This window comes from Urocitellus parryii, chromosome 10, assembly GCF_045843805.1.
Source record: "Urocitellus parryii isolate mUroPar1 chromosome 10, mUroPar1.hap1, whole genome shotgun sequence".
NCBI lineage: Eukaryota > Metazoa > Chordata > Mammalia > Rodentia > Sciuridae > Urocitellus > Urocitellus parryii.
The window spans coordinates 37,059,960-37,080,005 of record NC_135540.1 but is presented as its reverse complement, the minus strand read 5'-3'; the positions used below and the strand labels follow the sequence as shown (position 1 = coordinate 37,080,005).

At 36.3% G+C, this 20,046-nt stretch overlaps 1 protein-coding gene across 3 annotated transcripts in view; it reads left to right on the top strand.

The window, feature by feature from the left end:
* Positions 1–20,046, top strand: part of Fam13a (family with sequence similarity 13 member A) — a 347,725-nt gene that overhangs the window by 266,084 nt on the left and 61,595 nt on the right. For 2 of the 3 annotated variants that reach the window (XM_026405192.2, XM_026405190.2), the window contains 2 exons: positions 2,798–2,839; positions 17,973–18,014. In XM_026405192.2, coding sequence (XP_026260977.2) covers positions 2,798–2,839; positions 17,973–18,014 — 84 coding nt within the window. The remainder of the gene's footprint in view (positions 1–2,797; positions 2,840–17,972; positions 18,015–20,046) is intronic. The other variant, XM_026405191.2, reaches the window with a different exon arrangement.

The window sequence follows — 20,046 nt, the reverse complement described above, 5'->3', positions numbered from 1 at the left end:
AGTTCAAAGCCAGACTCAGCAACTTAGCGAGGCACTAAGCAACTCAGGGAGACCCTGTCTCTAATAATTTATATGTGTGTGTGTGTGTGTGTGTGTGTGTGTGTGTGTGTGTGATTCTGAGGATGTGGCTCAGTGATTAAGTACCCATGGATTCAATCTCCAGTACCAAAAAAAAAATTTTATATATCAAGGTAGCATATTGATTTTAAAAATTAATAAACTGAAAATCAATGTTTTAGTTGTTTCAGAATTTACACTTTTGTCAACAGTATATTCCTAAATCCCAGGCAAAGGATTTTTATGAAAGGAAAAGGAAAAATATGGTTATTACCTATGAAAATTTTTATTAACCTCTCATTTTCTTTTCAAATTATAGTGGGTTTTTGTTTTTGGGAGGTGGAGGTGTTCTGTGCATAGATTTGCACCACATTGAGTCTTTCTATTGACTAAATAATATACAGAATCTGTTTCATTTTGTCTCAATTTCATTGCTTACATTTTCTCTTTTAGAACAATTAAATTTTGTCAAACTTCAGGGACATATCCTCATTCAGAATTTCTAATTTTGTCTTTCGTTGACAAATACACCTTATGCAAATGCAGCCTAAAAAAAACATTTGCTTATGATCAAAACCTTGTGTTTCTATCAAGAGACATTCCTGACATACCACCACTATGTTTTAATGATTGCCTTATAAATGCTATCAGTCATAATGCATTAGGACTGAGGATGTAGAGCTGGTAGAATAAAAAGCTTGACAAGAAGCTTATGTAGTCCACAGGATCTCCTTGAGAGCTGCTGGATTATGGGCATCCCAAAACCTAGTCATTGCACCATATTTTGTAGGTTAAAATTGAGGTGAAGACAATAAACAACCAAAATGGACTTATGTGTGATACCAAAGCATGTAAGCCACTAGTCACAGATAGTGTTGCATCACAATCTGTGTCATCTGGATAAGTTACACACCTTTTCTGAGGCTGCTTTTTTATCTGAATAAAAAAGACAAAAGCAAGGGCCAAGTACAGGGAGGGTGTTTTTCCAGGATCATAGTGAGATGACTAATGTGGAGCCCCTGGGGTAGTACTGGCCCTCAATCCTAATGAATAAATATGTGAGGGAGGCAGGGTGGAAAGAATTGACTCTACTACAAAGAAATTTAGCCAGTACCCTCAGAAAACATTAGCTGAAGCACAGGAACATCTGTGTTCAGAGCCCTACACGATCTGCATCATCTCCTAGAAGTGCCTCTTAAAAAAACCAAACATATTCCTAATTGAATGTTCCACAAACTGTATTAAGGTAAGCATACTAATTTTCACTTTAATTTGTTACATATTAGCATTAGTGATCTGTTCTGGGCAAAGAAAGTGGTCCAGCCCTCATTTTACAATACATAGAGGCAGTTTTCCTCTAACAATATAAAATCATTATACCTTTAGTGGTAGCTTTTTTGGCCTAGTGTTGTTCAGAATTACTTTAAGACATAGATTCCTTCATTAGGAAACTACCCCAATCCTAATTTTTGTAAGTGTCTTGTTAAGTGTTTTCTAGGAATAGTTTGAAACCACATATGTAAGCTACTATGTTGGGTTAGCTTAAAGCACTCACTTCCTATGCCGCTGCAAGTGCTTTTGTCCCAGAACACCTGGCCATTTCCCAGATGTTGTCACCTCTAACTCATAATCTCTGCAACTTAGCTCAACAAGCTTTGCCCTGAACCCATCCACCTTAGAGTAAAGCTGATCTATCACTTATCACTTATTCTTCACATGGAAAGAATTAGCACAGTTAATTATAAACATTAATGTCTTTCACAACTTAGGTATTAGAGTAGATAAACTAGATGGAAATTGCACCCCCAGATCAGGAGAGGATCAAAATTAGTGTGTTATATTTTATGTGCCATATTCCAGTTGGAATGTTAAATCTTTTTAACTCCTAGAACAGATTTGTGTGTGTGTGTGTGTGTGTGTGTGTGTGTGTGTGTGTGTGTGTGAGAGAGAGAGAGAGAGAGAGAGAGGTTATAATTCTGTAGTAAGATTGTTGCAGTTGAAGCAAACATTTTCCTTTTGATCCATGATCCTTAAGAAAACAAAGCACTTTATGCTTTCAGATATTTTTTTAAAGAAAAAGTCATGTAAAAGAAAGAAAAAATAATTACAGCATATATTTTACATTTTTTGAAGACTAGATGCCTTTATATTAAGCTTCCCATTGCTTCTATGTTGTTTGAGGAACTAAAACTATGCCTGCAATTTCCTTTATGTCCTTTCATATTTTCCCCACTAGTTAGTACTTAGTAGAGCAACTGTAGGAAGAACACAAGAGCATGCGTGTTGACTCACTGGTGTGCTTGCTCTTCCTTGCTGGGGACCTTCCTGAAGCGGCTCACGTGTAACAGGAATATTTTCTAGGCTACTTCTCACTTTCATCGTTATGATACTGAGCTACAGTTAACTTTGTTCAGGTAATGGTGTGTGTGATCATTTGAAGAGTCTAGTATAATGTCTGAGTACTTGAATTGGACTTGTGAAATAAGGAAGTGGGAAGCTTCCTTTGGAAATTGTGCTGTGATTTACTTTTGCCTTAGGCACATCTGGAACGAAGCCTCTCTTGATGGAAGTAATCAACCTTGGTTAGGTCTGAGGGACAGTGTATTTTTTACTAACTTCCTCCAGAGATTACTGCTAATGTACCAAAACAAAATTTGTGACAGGTAGAACAGAGTTTTAGTAAAATTGACATGTTCTATTAACAGAAATTATATTAACTCAAAATTTATTTTCCTTTTAGTTCGCAGGAAGATGAAAGACCCTTGTCACCTTTCTATTTGAGGTATTTATTTGCTTTTTTGCTGATTTACTGCAGGGAACGGAGGAGGGTTATGGCTTTTGGGGGTTGATTTGTCCACTTTAATATTTTACTGTAGGATATTCTACCCTGGAGTCAGACTAAGCTTTCTGAAGCTGTATTTTATTCTTGATATATCTATCCTTCTTTGGTTTAAGAAATCTTTTTTTTTTAATGTTTAGTATAGTTGAAAGGACTAAAATTAGATATTTTGTTCTAAATTCACAAATGTCAAGGTGAACATTCTAATTTTAAAAACTGCTTGATGATTAGGCTGTACCATAAATTAAACATCTGACTGGGAATGTGTCATACTAGTAGACCACTTGCCTAGCAAGCTTAAGGGCCCAGGTTCAATCCCCAGTACTGAGTGGGGAAAAAAAAATCTGTTCTCCACCTATAAGAGGTGGGAGGGGGCAAGGCACATCCAAGGAGCAACTTACACAAGACATCCCGGGTAGTAAGAGCTTATTTACTGCAGAGAGGGAAGCGAAACATTTATCAAGTTTGAAGTTAGAGAATTATATTCTGAAGTTTGTAAGACCAAGATGACAACTCTTAAAACCAGTCAGGTTATCACAATTCAAGGTAGATGCTAGACTAGATCACTTTTTTCCCCACCGGCTGAATGCCTGTTGTACTCATGCAAGATTTTCAGTGAACTGTCTGAGTGAGCTATCACCTAGAACCAAGTTCCCCTGGTTGCATTTCATTCCTAATTATCTACCTACCCACTTCAAGACTCAGAAAATATGTCTGAAAATGTAAATTAAATATGTTGGAAATTTCTTAGTCTTTCCTCAATTTTGAAGCCTACTTTTAAAAGAAAATGTCAGGCTATGTGATACATAATTTTTTTTTATTTACTTATTTTGAATCTAATTTGTTGCAATAGACACAGAGTTAGATTTAGAGTATAATTCTACCACCAATAACTCAGAAATGTGTCATAGGACGTCAGGCTTAGCCAAGTAACTGCTTTTGGGTAATGTTCTGCCCTTTAGAGACTCGTAGCATGTTGCATAATCACTTTGTGGCAAGAGAGGGAACATTTGAGGTTTCAGTTTGAGACAACATGGTGGTCCATTTTTTTTCATCCTGTTTCCTGCCAACCAGATCAGCATATTCTGGTTCATAGGCTAGCTCAACTATGCAATTACTGTGAACAAATGAGCATGTTGTTGCCGAATGCATAGTGTCTCTGGCATTCATTATGTAAATATTCACAGTAATATCAAACAAATGACTATTACCTATTAGTGAAAAGTAATAAATAAAAAGTAAGTTTTACACAATATGGGACACTATAGCACCAGATCATGCTAGCTAATGAGAACTATTTCTCTGAATATCATAATTTAATTACTCTGGGTAATGTCAATCTGTGTTTTTCCTAGAATTGAAAGTATTGGAGGAAATAGATTTTATTAGTCTAAAGTCTTCAAAGAAACATAATGGTGTTATATAGCGTGAAAGTATTTGTAGTTAACTAATAATACGATTCTTTAAAAAATTGTGTATTTTCACTATGAAAGTAAAGTAAAATAATGTATTTACTGAACTTTCAGTAGAAGCTATTTTATCTTCATAGAAATCATAAAAAAAACTAAAATTTAGGAGAAACTGAAATTAGGGGAAAAAAGACTAAAACATGCACACTAGTCCACATTTATAGTACAAAAAGGAAAATTTATCAGCAGGCATTCTTGTCATACGATGGAAATTTAAGCTAAGAGCTATTTCATAAATGCAGAAGCAGTAAGTTTTTAGTCTGAAATTTAAAATTTAAAAATCGTTTCTTTTTCTGAATAACATTATATGATAGTCTTAGAAATAATGTAAGAATTAGTTTGATACAAGTTAATTCAACTTTTTTATCACCCGCTTGACATGAAGGAGGAAGAATCTAATAAAACATGAGCCTTTTTTTTTCAATTATTTGCATGGCTGGTTTTAGACAGACTTGGGTTATTCTAGCATATAACATTTAACTAGAAGAAAGAAAACATGATTGTTAATTGTGATTAAGCTCCAGATTTGGCAGGGGAGGGGGGCACACTAGAAACATGACATGTCTATTGATAATTATAAATTAGTGCACACTTTGGGTTCTAAATATATTTACATACATTTCTGTAGCTTCCTTGTCTTTTCTGTCTTTCCCTCCCACCTTATTACTTAAGAGTCCTTTAATGCAATGCTCAAAAGGGGAGCTATTGCAAGACTCAGGAATTCCTAAGTGATTTGTTAACATGATGAGAAATTATACTGGCCCTTTTAAATTCAGAATAACATTGCATGTCTTTAGAAAGCAAAAAGCAATTGATAGTTACAAACTGCTCTCTGCCCTGACTAGGAATATTGAGAATTATATATGGTATTTTGATAGTGTTGATTGGCCAGGGTTTTCTCAAAAGGAGAAATCAAGAGATGAGACACATCTGCTGAGATGGGTACTCACAGAAGATACATTCACCCATGAATAACCAGGCAGAGGGGATGGGGTGGTCAACTGGTCAGTAGTGAGGTGTTCAGTTTGGTGGTTAATTCTGAAAGGTCAGCATGAGGTGCAACAATAAACTTTTGTTACTATAAGTCTTGGAGTGGGCAGTCCTCAGGGAAAACAGAAGATAAGAACAGAGCAGCCCCCTAGTCTCAAAGGAAGGAGAGTAGATGATAAAAGTTGATCACGGGAACCCAGCTTTTGGAGTGGAGATAAGCAGTGTTGGTGTCTTGGTAGGGGCAGAGATGCAGGGCACATGCAATTGTTACCTTGCTCCATTTGTCACCTTTATAGAATTTCGGTTTCTGCAGCTTGAAATTTTCTCTTAAAAGTGACTGCTGAACTACATGTTAGTCTATTGTACATTTCAGTTGCTTTCCATCCTTTCTGTAATGAAGTAGGGCTGTTAGAGTCAGGCACTCATTTTTATTCTAAATCAAACATCTGCTGTGATAACAACTCTGTCTTTTCTAACTGCTACTTCTTTAGCTTAGCTTAAATCAACAGAGCACCATTTGTCTTTCTTTGAAAAGGAAGGAAATAGTAGCTACAAATCAACACCTGCCACCATCCTGTGTCAAGTTTATTGCAGTTACAGTAGCTCAAACAGTAGGTGTCATTGTTCCCCAGATTGCTTGGTAGGGATTAACCAACCCTGTTGAAATGTTTGGACAAGGACAGGTTGTGCCACCCCATCACGAGATTGCAGCAAAACAAACATGTACCTGCAAACTTAAAGTGAAGAACATTCTTGGCAAGGATGCCCATATCATGGTCTCTTTCAGTGTAAACTGGAATCCAAAAACAGAAGCCCCTATCTCAGTTGCTCTAATTAGCATCAAAGCAACTTGCTTTTGGTGTTTTTCCATGCCATGTTCATTCAGTCGGATGGTGTCTGCAATTTTTTTGCCTGGCATCCCGTCAGATCTGCTGCTAGTTCTGCTTTCATTGACTGAGGTTTCATGTTTCTTCTTGATTTCTGGGGTTGGTTTCCACTGGAACTAGAGTTCTTGATTTCCAATTTCTGTTTCTCCTCATCTTTACCTTTTCCCACCTCACCTATACTGCCTTCAGGTACCTGTGGCCAAGATCAGACTTATCCTCATCTCATCCCATGAGAGTTCTACCCTTGAATTCCCTCTACAAATTCCTGGATTGTTTGGATGAATCGATAAATAGATAAATAGATAGACATAAATATAGATTGATAGAACCTGTGTTTCCTGTACTTTGTCAAAATTCTATGTATGTCCCTCAGGGCCATATGCCTGTAACCAGTCTTTATTCACTGGACTTTCACCAGCTCATGTGGCTTTTAAAATACCTGCTCCTGATGTGGTGACTGTACATCTGTCTTCCAGCAAGGCATTATCTTTCTTATTTCCCTGTTCTCATCTAAAGCTCCATCAGAATCCTGGAGTTGACAGGCTTTTTAAAACCTCAGTCCAAGTTTTAACATGATACAAACTGAAATAAATTACTACTTTAGCAGACTTGGAATTACTTAGGGTCAGTTTCATGAAAGCAATTTTATCTGCTTTCTAACTTTCCTGAAACAACTTAAGAGATTTATTTCCAAGTTAACTGCTAGGCATACAAATTCATCTTTAGGATGCTGTTCGTTTTTAATTGCTAGAACCTAGGCCTCATCAATCTTATGAAAGACTCTTAATCATTCCTTATGTTTCAGGAAAAATTTGGCTTTGGATAAATTCATATTAAATTTCTTTCTGATATTAAATGGTCTAGAAATTATATCACATCATCCCTATTTTTCTGATATGGAGGGGAAAAAACTTCTATTAAAGCATTTTTAGGTGACTTTTTGGCAGAAATATCTTTCTAAACAACTTGTGCTAGAATTTGTTTTTTTTTCCATTTCATTAATTTTAATTTTTAATAGTTTTTCTTCTTAAAAGTATTTGTGCTTCCTAAACATCTTTTTCAAGGTAAAATCTGTCATTGTCAAGTGGAAGAATGTCAGTGTAGCCAGTGTAGCATGCCAGGCATCATATTTGTTGGGAACCTTTTTAAGGCCACTGACTAATCAGCAGAACAAGCAAGCAGACCAGTTATTTAGTATCTACTTGATTTTTTTTTTTTACCAAGATGATAAAGATCAGCTAGGTATTGGGCATCCTTAGACATAAGTAAGTATTTGTTAAAATTTTGGTTTGCATGTCCCTTTGGACTGGAGTACTGACTCTAAGCTGAAGGGGCAGGCATACTTCCTCTGCCTATGGAGCTCTGTTATTTGAGCTTTATTGTGATAAAATACAAATAACAGCCAGGCACTGTGGTGCACACTTGTAATCCTAGAGGTTCAGGAGGCTGAGACAGGAGGATAAGGAGTTCAAAGACAGACTCAGCAACTTAGAGAGGCCCTAAGCAACTCAGTGAGACTCAGTCTCTAAATAAAATACAAAAAAAGGCTGGGGATGTGGCTCAGTGGTTAAGCACCCCTGATCTCAATCCCTGGTACAAACACACACACACACACACACACACACACACACACACACGTGTATCTCACATAAAATTCACCAGTTTCACCATTTTTATTGTTTTTTACATTGTCATAAAATACATGATACTTAAAATTTACCATTTTAAGTACACTCTAAGTGTACAGTTGTATTGAGTACTTTCTATTGTTGTATAGCCATCACCACCACCCATCTTCAGAGCCCTTTCTAATTTGCAAAACTAAAACTGTGCCCATTAGGCTAACTCCACATTTCTTTCTTCCCACCCCAGCACTTGGTAACCACCATTCTTCCTTTTGTCTCTGTCATTTTCACTACCCTGGTACCTCATATGGGTGGACTCATACAGTATTTGTCTTTCTGTGACTGGCTTATTTCACTTAGCATAATATCCTCAAGGTGCATCCATGGTGTACCATGTGTCAGAAGTTTCTTCTTTCTTAAGGCTGAATAATAATTTCACTATTATAAACCTTGCATCTACCCATTAATGGACACTTGAGTGGCTTTCATCTTTGGACCGTTGTGAATAATGCCGCTATGAACTTGGGCACCCACGTGTCTGTTCGAGTAAGTCCCTGCTTTTAATTCTGTTACGGATATACCCAGAAGTAGAGTTGCCAGATCATGTGGTAATTCTATCTTTAATCTTTTGAGGAACTGCCCTCCTGCCGCACCTAGCAGCTGCACCATTTTACGTTTCTACCAATCATGCACTAATTTCAATTTGTTACCATCCTCACCAACACATGTTATTTCTTGTTTTTTGATAATAGCCACTCTAAGAGTTTTAAAGCACATGGAGGTCTTTAATGATTGAGTCTCTCTGGGATAGATTCTAAGTCTCAGATGGGGTGAATGTCTATATTTTCTAAAATCATCAGAGGAGATTTTGATGCACACCTCTAGCTGAAAACCACTGAGCCAGAACACCAGTATAGCTACAGAATGTTATAAACTTTACTACTGCATCATAAAAATTTTAAGGAACTCTCTAAGGACTTCTTGATATCTGAGAATCACTAGTCATATTTTTTGCATAGTAAGACATAAATGTAGATTCTGGGTTTAATTCTATCAATGTAAGGGAAAATATTAGGCATATATTTTGACTATACTGAAAAACACAGTGTCTATAAATCTATAATGCTTCTTTTCATATGCCTTCCATCAGCTTGATAAAGCAAAGGAAAATTTTTAGAAAATGAAACTTTTATATCCATTCTGCCTAGATCTCTTGTTACTCATTCCCCATTTTCCCTACTTCTGTATGGATTTCTCTTTATGGGAACTTAAGATTTTAAGAAAATGTAAGCTTCTAGCTTATACGGGGGCAGACTACCTTTGCCTGATGTACCTTCTTCCAGTTTTCCCCTTTAAATTTCAAGAATGGTATAAAAGATAAAAACTGGAGAGAGCTCTATAGCAATAATTTAAAAAGCCATGTCAAAGGTCACACTATTGGGCTGGGGATGTGGCTCAAGTGGTAATGTGCTCGCCTGGCATGCGCAGGGCGCTGGGTTCTATCCTCAGCACCACATAAAATAAAAAATAAAGATGTGTCCACCGAAAACACTCTCTCTCTCTCTCTCTCTCTCTCTCTCTCTCTCTCTCTCTCTCTCTCTCTCTCTCTCTCTCTCTCTCTCTCTCTCTCTTAAAAAAAAAAAAGGTCACACTATCAATGGAGATGGACTAAGAAATGTATTTTTACCTTGCAGACTGCATATTCCACCATCTAACCCATATAGATGGACACAAAGAGAGAAGGAAAGGAGGTGGGGGAAATAGACTTGGATTCCTTCTACTATCTACTGCCCTGACCAGAAAAGCAAGTGACATTCTCCCCCAACTAAGTAGAAACTTATTTTCTGAATCACCCAGAGCTGAATTGTGTGTTCTTTTTCACCTCTCTGCCCCCATCAGCTTTTTTATTTCATTATCCATTAAAAGACTAGAACGCTCCACATACAAAACCATAAAGAGAGAGGATCCTCCTGGGATGTTAGTCATCTAGCATTGAGAAAGAGCTAAAAGCAGGCAGATCATTGGAATTAATGAGTGCTTTCAAATGTACACTGCACAAAAACAAACTATTTTTTTCCTGATTCTTCAGCTTAGTCCTAACACTGGAAACATCGAGTCCACCTAAGTAGACCTTGTTGATTGTTCTCTGGCAAACTCATGTACTGGCTCTTCCAGGCTAATCTAAGAGGGAGCATTTGCCCGCAGCCAAGTGGACAATGATATAAACTAAGACCCATCTACTCTCCCAGGATATTGGCAATGGCTCTGCCTGGATTAATTTTTCCCCCTTAAGTACCACTTAACAGAAAGAAAATATCTGGAACTAACAAAGAGAAATTACACACTCAGGGAAATAATGATTTGATTAGCCCTGAGGACTCTCATAAAAACATAATCCAAAGACTTTATTTATTTGTTTGTTTGTTTGTTTATTATGATTCAGAGGAAAACTTGACAAGTAATATCGTTAATCTTCTCAATAAAATGCTCAAGGACCTTACCAACCTCTTTGAAACATTAGTGGGAAGCTGTAAGGGGAGACTATGTTTAGAACTGGAAATATAAAGACACATTTAAAAAAAACTGAAATGAGGGAAAGAAGAGTTTAGAAATTTATTAGCAGATATTTCAAAACTGCCTGGGAAGCTACAAAGAGCAGAGTTTTTTTAAAATAAATCAAGTGCATAATGAAAAGGAAACTTGAAAAATGCTTTCAGAATGAAAAGAAAAAGGATAAAGATAAAATCTATATAATAAATTATGTTAGAAGTAAGGTCAATGATTGAAAAGCCCATTTGGAAACTAGTATCCTAGGAAAGAAACCACATTAGTAGGAAATAAAGGTAGAAATCAAAGGTATTATATATATATATATATATATATATATATATATATATATACAGCTAATTAAAGAAATAGTGACCTGATACTCAGTATTGGTGACAAAGAAAATAATGAAATTTTAAATTTTGTCTCTTACATGGGAGGTTTAAAAAATTTTAGAAACATATGTCAAGAGCGGTTTTTTTTTTCCTTTTTTAAAAATCATTTATTTATTTATTTATTTGGGGTGTGTGTTTTTGTGTGTGTGGTGTGCTGGGGATTGAACCCAGGGCCTCATGCATGTGAGGCAAGCAACTTAGCTATATCCCTATATCTACCAACTTAGCTATATCCCCAGCTCTTTTTTTAGTTTTAATAATTAAAGAAGTATGGCTATGAAAGGCAGCTACTAGTAAAATTGTGCACAGGAGTCCAATATTCCAGATGGTTTCAGAAGATATTAGCAATAGCAGAAATCAAGGGAAAAGAAAGACTCCAAATTAGAAAGCCTAAGATAAAAACAATCTAGAACAAAAATATCCCCTATGACAACAAATGTAAGTGGGTTAAATTCTTTGAGAAAAGCTAAAAATATTTTAAATGAGAATTAGAACCATGTTGTGATTAAAAGAATCATAACTAAAACAAAATGTCTCAGAAAGGTTAATAGTACAAAAGTAAACATGTATATCTGGTAATTGTGGAAAAAAAAAAGAAAACATAAATGGCAACATCAATACCAGAACAAAGAAATCAAGCCAGACTTGTTAAAACAAACTAGACTTGCTTGATTAGGTAAAATCCATACTGAAGATATAAAAGTTACAAATTAATGAGTTAAATAGGAGGACATCAAATCACATAAATTTAAATATAAATTTAAACTCATGTTAAAAAAGGATGAATGGTTAAATGCATTTGAAGTTTAGGCCTTATACATACATGTAAATAAATATACACATATATGTCTATACACAATTTACAAAATACAATGTACTGAGAATTTGATATAATTAATAAAATTTAAAGTAAGTGAGCATATATGTTCGTATACTTCCCTATACTCAAGCATTCCTACTACTTTATAAAAATTATTTTACTCTCTCTCTCAAAGTTCTTAAAGAGTAGAAAATTTTAAAGTCAGATTTTTCTTAGTGTAATTAATGAAAAAAAAATATTCAGTCAAACAGTGAAAACTCTCCTAAGGAGATGGGAGACAAAGGCAGAGAGCCCTCAAAGAGGAAATAAGGCCTTAAGGTGCAGAATATTTCAAAAATAAAGAAAAAGAAAAAAGTGCACATCCAAATTTTTTGTCATGATTAGCAGTAGATTCACATATTCAAAGCCAGCTTCAGCAACTTAGCAAGGCCCTAAGTACCTTAGTGAGACCCTATATCAAAATAAAATTTAAAATAAAAGGGCTGAAGGTGTAGTTCAGTGGTTAAATGCTCCAGAGTTCAATCCCCAGTATTAAAAAAAAAAAAATTCTAAGCTCTGTTAAATATTTAGCATTAAAGAGGTAACTTCGCACTTAAGACGGTCGAATGAGCCGTACGTTCAGAATAGTTATAAAAGAAGAAAAAGTGACCTCTTGGAATCATAAAAAATAATAATAACAAAAGAGAAAAGAAGACAAAATTTGCAAAACTGGTCTTTGAATCTAAGTTCTGATTTTTTTATGCAGCTTTATGTCTATATGTATGTGTGTTCTTTTGCAGTGCTGAGATTGAACCAAGGGCCTTGCTCAGGCTAGGCAACCACCCTACCATTGAACTACCCTCTGCCCCTGAAGAACTGATTCTTTGGGAGTAAATATGGAAGTATAAATTAGAAACACTCCTGGTAAATTTAAGGGGAAAAGGGGAATACTACTAATAATTAGAATTGTAAGTGTAAAGTTAGTGAAAGTATAAGAATATCTTCTTCTTGAAGTCATATCTATGTAGTATGTTTTCAATTTATGTTCTGGTATATTATGTATATATAGTATATAATTTAAAACCAAAGTGTACCCGGTACTCTAGAGGCTGAGAGAGAAGGATCACAAATTCAAGGCCAACCTTGGCAACTTAGCAAAACTGTTTCAAGAATAAAAAAACAGAAAGAGGATTGGTAATGAAGCTCAGTGGCAAAGTGCTCCTGGGCTCAACCCCAGTATCAAAAAAATTTTTTTAAAAATTTAAATAAAATTCAAAAATATTTCACAAAAGATGGTTAATATTATCCAAGTTGAAACGCTATAAATATTCCGTTAACTTTCTGCATGATAATCATAGCTAAATGTTAAAGCAAAAGGAATAAATAAATATTTAACATTAAGTCTGTTTGTTTTAATGTAAAATAATCTAAATGAACTAAAATCATGAAAAAATTTTGAAAGTCATTATACAGTTACAAATAAATTTTACAGTCCTCTACAATGTTGACACTGTCTATCAACTTTCAGTATTTTAAGATGATACTAAGAATACTTTTTTTTTTGTTAAATCTGGGAAATTAAGAGTTTCATGTTATTTTGATGTAACTTATGTTTGCTTATTTAAACAAATCCCAAATAATTGTCTTTCCAATTCTTACTCAAGTAAGCATAAATGTTATATTAGTGAGAAATGATTCCATTAGACCCTATTGATTTCTATTAAAACAGCAGTATTTATAGGCAGATTTTACAGGCCATAGAAGAGGATACACAGAATACATGCCTTTTCAAGATATCTTGTTTTTGTAGATTTGAAACTTATTTCCTTTTGTGTGTATGTTTCTCCATTTCAAATCAAGAGATCTATTTAAGGAATCATTCGTCAACAGGCATCTGTGCATTTTACCACATGCAGATTTAAGAGACCAGTGTTACTAAGCGAAATTGGTTTAAGGAATTGGAGGTTGAGTTTTGCTAATAGAAATAAAGACTGAAGATATTTATATCCTAGAACATATTTCAGAGTCAGCCTAGACTATTTTAAATGACCATACCAAAACAGTATTCAGTTGCTTCATCTGTAACAGTAGGCCTGGGTAATGAAATTGGCCGTAACGCTGGGGTTTACATATGAACCTACTACTTTCAATTTTTGATACTTGCTTTATCAACATTAGGAAATGAGCCCTTCCATATCCATGTTTACAATGAGTAAGAAAGAAATTTTCTTAGCAAGTCAGTCAAAGGTTCTGAAAAATGTATTCTTATTGCACACAGAGGATAAAAAACAAGCTACCCATGGAGGAAGGAAACCTTCACTTTAGCTTATAATTGAAATGCTTTTGCTTTTTTTGTTTGTGTCTTGGAGTTTTCTTCATGAGGCAACTATAGCTATGGAAGAAATCCTTATCCTTATTGCTGTCATTAAATTTTCTTAGAAATCTTGTTGTTGGTGAATTGTTATAAAACACATCCCACAGGAATTACGGAGGTGGTTGGATACCTAACCAAAGTCATTTTGGCATCTCATAAGCCATAAATTTGACTAATATAGTCATAAAATTAAATATGCAGTTTAGTCTTTCGTAATGATCTAAACTTTAGGACAATAAACTTGAATTTGAGATAGTGCTATAAACTTTTAGAGCTAAACAAAAACCACAGAGATTCCCTAGCCAGGCCTTTCATTTTCTGTATGAAGAAACCAACCCAAAGCAGCCAGGCTAACCAACAACCTGCCTATGATTTCAGCCAATTAACTGCAGAGCTAAGACCAAAAGTTTTTCTGATTCCCAATGTAAAGTATTCTCTTCTCTTAATTTCTAAAATAAGAAAAATGAAATACATAAACTGGAAATACCAAAATACTATTAAAAACATCAATTTATATTTTAAGTACTATTTAAAAACATAAAAATATAAATTAATTATACATCTGACCTAAAATAAATATGCTAGAAAAAATGAATATGATTTAATTTTTGGTTTTATTATTGATTTATTTATTTACTTTTGTATTTTGTGAAAGACTTCTTATGACTGATATAGATTGCTCAGATCATTTTTCTTTTAAGCTGTAAAGGAAATTTTAATGTGTTGACTTTATTCACTACTGCTAGCATGAATTTTTTATATCATACTTTTAACACTTAGATTAGAAAGTTTTAAAATAGCCATGTGATACCTAAGTAATTAAAGTTTTAAAGAATTTTACTTGCAAGGATATAAGTCTTGCTATTCAAGGTGTCTTCTACAAAACCCACAACAGCAGGATCACTGGTGAATTTATTAAAAATGCAGAACCTGGCTGGGAATGTGGCTCATTGGTAGACAGAGTACTTGGCCAGCATATGTGAGGCCCCGAGTTTGATCCCCAGCAACTCAAATGTGTGTGTGTGTGTGTGTATGCATGTATACATGTACACACATATATGTGGGGAGCCATTCTCACACGTGATCGGGTGGCTCCCGTTAAGGGTCTGAGGCACTTTGGCAAATGTCGAAGTTTTTCCCGGCCCTTTCCTGATGAGAGAGCCCATCCGTGTGGGGGTGTGCCTGACCACTGACCCCGGGGACCCAATCGCTGACCCTGACCTTGGAGTGCAGCCCCCCCTCAACCTTCATTGGATGGAATTCTCCCCTGAATCTCTTGTTCCCTAATAAAAGGCTAGTCTCTGGCGTGCTCGCTCTCTCTCTCCTGCTAGCCCTGAGTAATCCCTGCTGCCCTGCTGGGCGGCTAGAGGAGCGAACCAGAGAGGGGAGCCGTCTCGGAACTAGCAATAGAATTAAGGTAATTGAGTCTTGTGTTTTTATTTCGATCTCGTCTAACTAACTTTATGCCTAGAACCTCATTAATGAAACCACTGCGCAGGCCGCGTGGTAGACATATAAACATTTTTATATGTTTTTTATATCCCTTTGACATATAGATATATATGTATATGAAGGCAAAATATATGTATGTGTGTTTATACTATACATAGGCACATATTTGCACGGATCTTACATATGTAGAGACACATACAGTATACACACACACACACACACACACACATATACATGTGGAAAGAAGCACAAGTCAAAAATGTGTGAAAAGGTGGCTGGAGCTGGAGCTCAGTGGCAGAGCACTTGCCTAGCATGCGTGAGGCACTGGGTTCAATTCTCAGCACCACATAAAAATAAACAAATAAAATAAAGGCATTCTGTCCATCTACAACTACAAAAAAAATCTTTAAAAAAATGTGTGACGAATTGGGTGTCAACATACTTTATGTACAAACAGAGATATGAAAATTGTGGTTTATATGTGTAATAAGAATTGTAAAGCATTCCGCGGTCGTGTTTTTTTTTTTTTAATCAATAAAAAAAAAGATTTTTAAAAATGTGTGAAAGGGAGGAGAAGTACATCTCTTCATTCTGGGATGGCTTGGGGGGCTAACTGGCTAACAATTTGTCTTTGGAATGTTTTTAGCATCTGGCAAATCTACATTCCTTCTCCTCTTCTAGGTTTCCCCCTGAGTCGTTCTTAACATTGGTCCCTGCTCCCAAAACCAAGATTGTGTAACTGTAGTGAGAAGTGGAGTATAAGAGTTAATTATACAGGGTTGGATTTACAGAGGGTGAACCACAAAACATCAAAAGCAGGGACTGCCTGTTCCAGCTAAGGACAGAGAGCAGCAAAGGATTTACTGTTGGTTATGTAGCCTGGGAACCATTCTGAATAACAGCCATCATGAAGCAGAGGAGAAATGATTGTGATTAAAAGCAAAATAAAATACTATCTCCATGTCTTCATAGACAAAGATGACTCCAGTGAGTTTTTTCCCTAGTGAGTAATGGATTAAAAGACAGTCTAGTGTAGTGTAGTGATTAAGAGCTAAAGAGCTGAGCTAAAACTTACTGGGTTCAAATTGTAGCTCATCTATTTCTTGGCTCTATGGCCAACTTACTCAATCTCTTTAAATTCTTTAATAACAAAGAAAACAATAACATCTACCTCATAGGGCTGTTGTAAACCCTGAGGAAATCTATGTAAAAAGAACTTAGCACAGAATCTGAAGCATAGTATGTATTCAGTAAGTTTTAGGGCATTTTATTTATATTTTTACATGTTTACTTTATTATTCTTCACATCAGTGTTCTTTTGCACAGTAGCTTGTTTTCATGGTTTTCCCTCGGCGACCATAACAAAGAGCTGCAGAAAATTCTGTGTGGCCAATGTGTGTTTGCTGATCACCTCTGGGATAATGAGTCCTGTACCTGCTGTGAGGTGGTGGCCATGCTAGGGAGTATGATGAAAGAAAAGGAAAAATATCATAATCCCTTGAGGCACTTTGATTCAGAATTGAAAGAGACAGGCTATAGACTTACATGGGAGAAAAAACTAACAGATGATTCGAAAGCAACATGTTCATGTGTTGAAAATTATACAGTGTAAATTAGGGTATTAGGAGTAGCTGAAAGAAAATTATCAATATTGACCATTAACGGCTTTGATGGAAGGAAGAGAAAGGGAGAGAACTGCTAGGTAAAATTGACATTTAACATAACTAATATTTTTGTGGGTTTTTTGTTTTGTTTTGTTTTCTACCTTCTTATTTAACCTCTTTTTAAAAAGCACAGTTCTTGATTTGGAAGCATTAGAGGGCAGAATGGAAGAAACTCATGGTATGAATACCTTTAAAATGGCCATAGGCCTCAGCCCTCGCTGTGGGTAGGTGCATGTGGCCTGCATGAGGGAGAAAGTTCTGAAGCTGTCAGTCATATTGAATAATTCTGTTACTCTCTGCTTTATGCTGACCACTTTTTAACTCTTTTGAAAGTATTCAATCTTTGGAAAAATGAGAATGTAGAGAAAGTTTATAAATGCTCAACAAAAAAGGCTGTAAATCATCTGTTAAGATGAACCTTACAGAGTTTGAGATGATGGATGCTTCTATCTGCTGGCCTGGGGACCAGGAGGAGATGGATTTGACCTGGGAGAGCAGGAAATCTGTGGGATAGGTCTCAGGAAGGCAGTAGGTAACAATTTCATTAACATTTTAGGAAAAGGAAAAGCCCCTAAGCCAGGACTTTGGAAGTAGGAGGTGAGTGAAAAGATCATTTTCCAAGATCTGTTATGAAACTGTTGCTGTGGACATGTCTAAAAAGGCGAGAGGCCACTGTTGAGGAAGAGACAACTGGGGCCCTCTCTATTTCTAGAAATGCAAGAAAATGAGCACCTGGCAAGGGAGGGTTAAACACAGTGCAAGGGTCGCTCAGAACCTGGCTGATTCTCCCAGCCTGGGATCCCCTTCAGATTCTTGGCTTACCGTCTGTGATCCCTCATCTAACCTGACTTCTCTCTTTGCTTCTTCTCCACAGTGCTCATGTGTCCCAAGTCAGCAGTGTTTCAACCACTGGAGAGTAAGTTCTTTGGGTTGAGTTTTTGTGTTTGGGGTTTTTTGTTTTTTTTTTTTTTTTTTTAATTACCCATTCCCATTTATTAAACAGAAAAAAAGCAATTCAAAATTGTACAGTATTGAACTCTGAAAATGATAGTCAACCAGTGGTTTTTGTACCGCTTGTTTTTTATTGGTGCATTATAGTGATACAGTAGGGTTCATTTTGACATAATCACACAGGCATGGAATATAGTTTCCTCCATTTCATTCCCAGAACTTTCCTTTTCCTTTCCTTCCTCCCTCCCCCAGACCCCTTCCTCTACTGGTCTTCCTTCTATTTATTTGTTTTTAACTGGTGCTTTATAGATGTACATAAAGGTGGAATTCACTGTGGTATATTCATACATGATGATTCTTAAGCCACCTGAATGCAGAGGACAGGACCACGGTGCTTCCTGCATAAGGTCCTGTGTGCGACTAGAGAATGCCACCATTTCGAACCACCAACTTTTTGTTTACTTTGTGAAAAATAATGTCAGGGTCAATTAATATTTGCAAAGGAGTCTAGGTGCTCTGGGGGCATCTTGCCATGGAGAATGTAGTTAAAGGTTGAAATATTAACCATGTGTTTACTTCCTATGTTCATTTTATTGTGCCTCCATTTACTGAGCGTATGGAATATGCCAAGCGCAGAGTTAGAGGTGTAATGTCAGGTAAACCTTGGGCTCTGACTGCAAGAATTTTATAGTCCTTTTTTACAGGGATGAAAAAAAAATGAAGCAAATTAGTGATGGCAGCAAGTCTTTCTCCACAGGACAGAGGTGGTGCTCCACTCCTGATTTCCGAGGATGTCTGTTTCCTCCAAGGGCTTCCACTTCACTTTGATTAAATCCTAACCTCAGGTTTTGGCCCTGGGGTCCCTCTAACCACGCTGTTCTGTATGCTTCAGCCACCCAACCTGTTGCTGGAGTAGGCCAGCTTATGTCTGGCTCAGAGTCTCTGCACTGGCTGTTTCTCTCTCTGGCCAGCACTGTCTTATTCACTTTTTGTGCGAATGTCATTTCATCTGGGAATCCCTGGTTACTTGTCCTCACTCTTCAACCTTTGGTTTAGAGAATTTTCCACTATTTGACATTACATTGTTGTATTTGTTATCTCTCTTGCCTTATGAGAATTTAAGCTCCATCAACACAAGACCTTGCCTGTTGTGTTCATTGCAAACTCCCTAACACCAAGAATAGCGTGTGGCATTTATTAGGACCCAATGCAGTGTTTGTCAAATGACTGAATGAAAGGCTCCTGGCCCAAAGACCTTTCCCCTCACATCTCTCTCTCTCTCTCTCTCTTCCTTTTTTTTTTTTTTTAAACTGGAAATTAAATCAAGGGGTACTTAATTATTGAGCTATATCCCCAGCCCTTTTTTATATTTTATTTAGAGACTGGGTCTCACTGAGTTGCTTAATTAAGTTCCTGAAGCTGGCTTTGAAGTCAAAATCCTCCTGCCTCAGCCTCCCAAGCCACAGGGATTACAGGCATGGCCACTGGACCCAGATTCTCTTCTTTTCTTGCTGGAACACGTGCAGGCCTTCTTGAAGTGTCCCTCCTTGGCAAGGATCAGGTGTGGTAGGTGGGAAAGATGCGATATAATAGGGAAGGAGAGAAGAATTAGAAGAAGCATTAATTAGAATGAATCGGGGCCTAACGGGATGGATCTGGATTTATGTTCCTCCCTGTCGGGTGAAGAAGCAAGCAAAGGGCAGGATTGACTTCCCTCAGGTCTATCAATTTTAAAGAGATCCCAAAACTATACCAAGATTGACATGTTCTTGCTCTTTTTGTTTCCTAAAATCCTTTCCTACTTATATGTCTAATACAGTTTAGAAAAATATAAGTTGGTCTGTGTGTACATATTAATTTACTCACATCCCTTCATAACACATTAGGTAATCTGTCATTTGGGACACAGATAAAATAAAGTAAAATAGTTCTATTGCCCAAATTAATTTAGACTCTACTTACTCACTGTCTTAAAATAGTCATAATAAAAGTTGAAT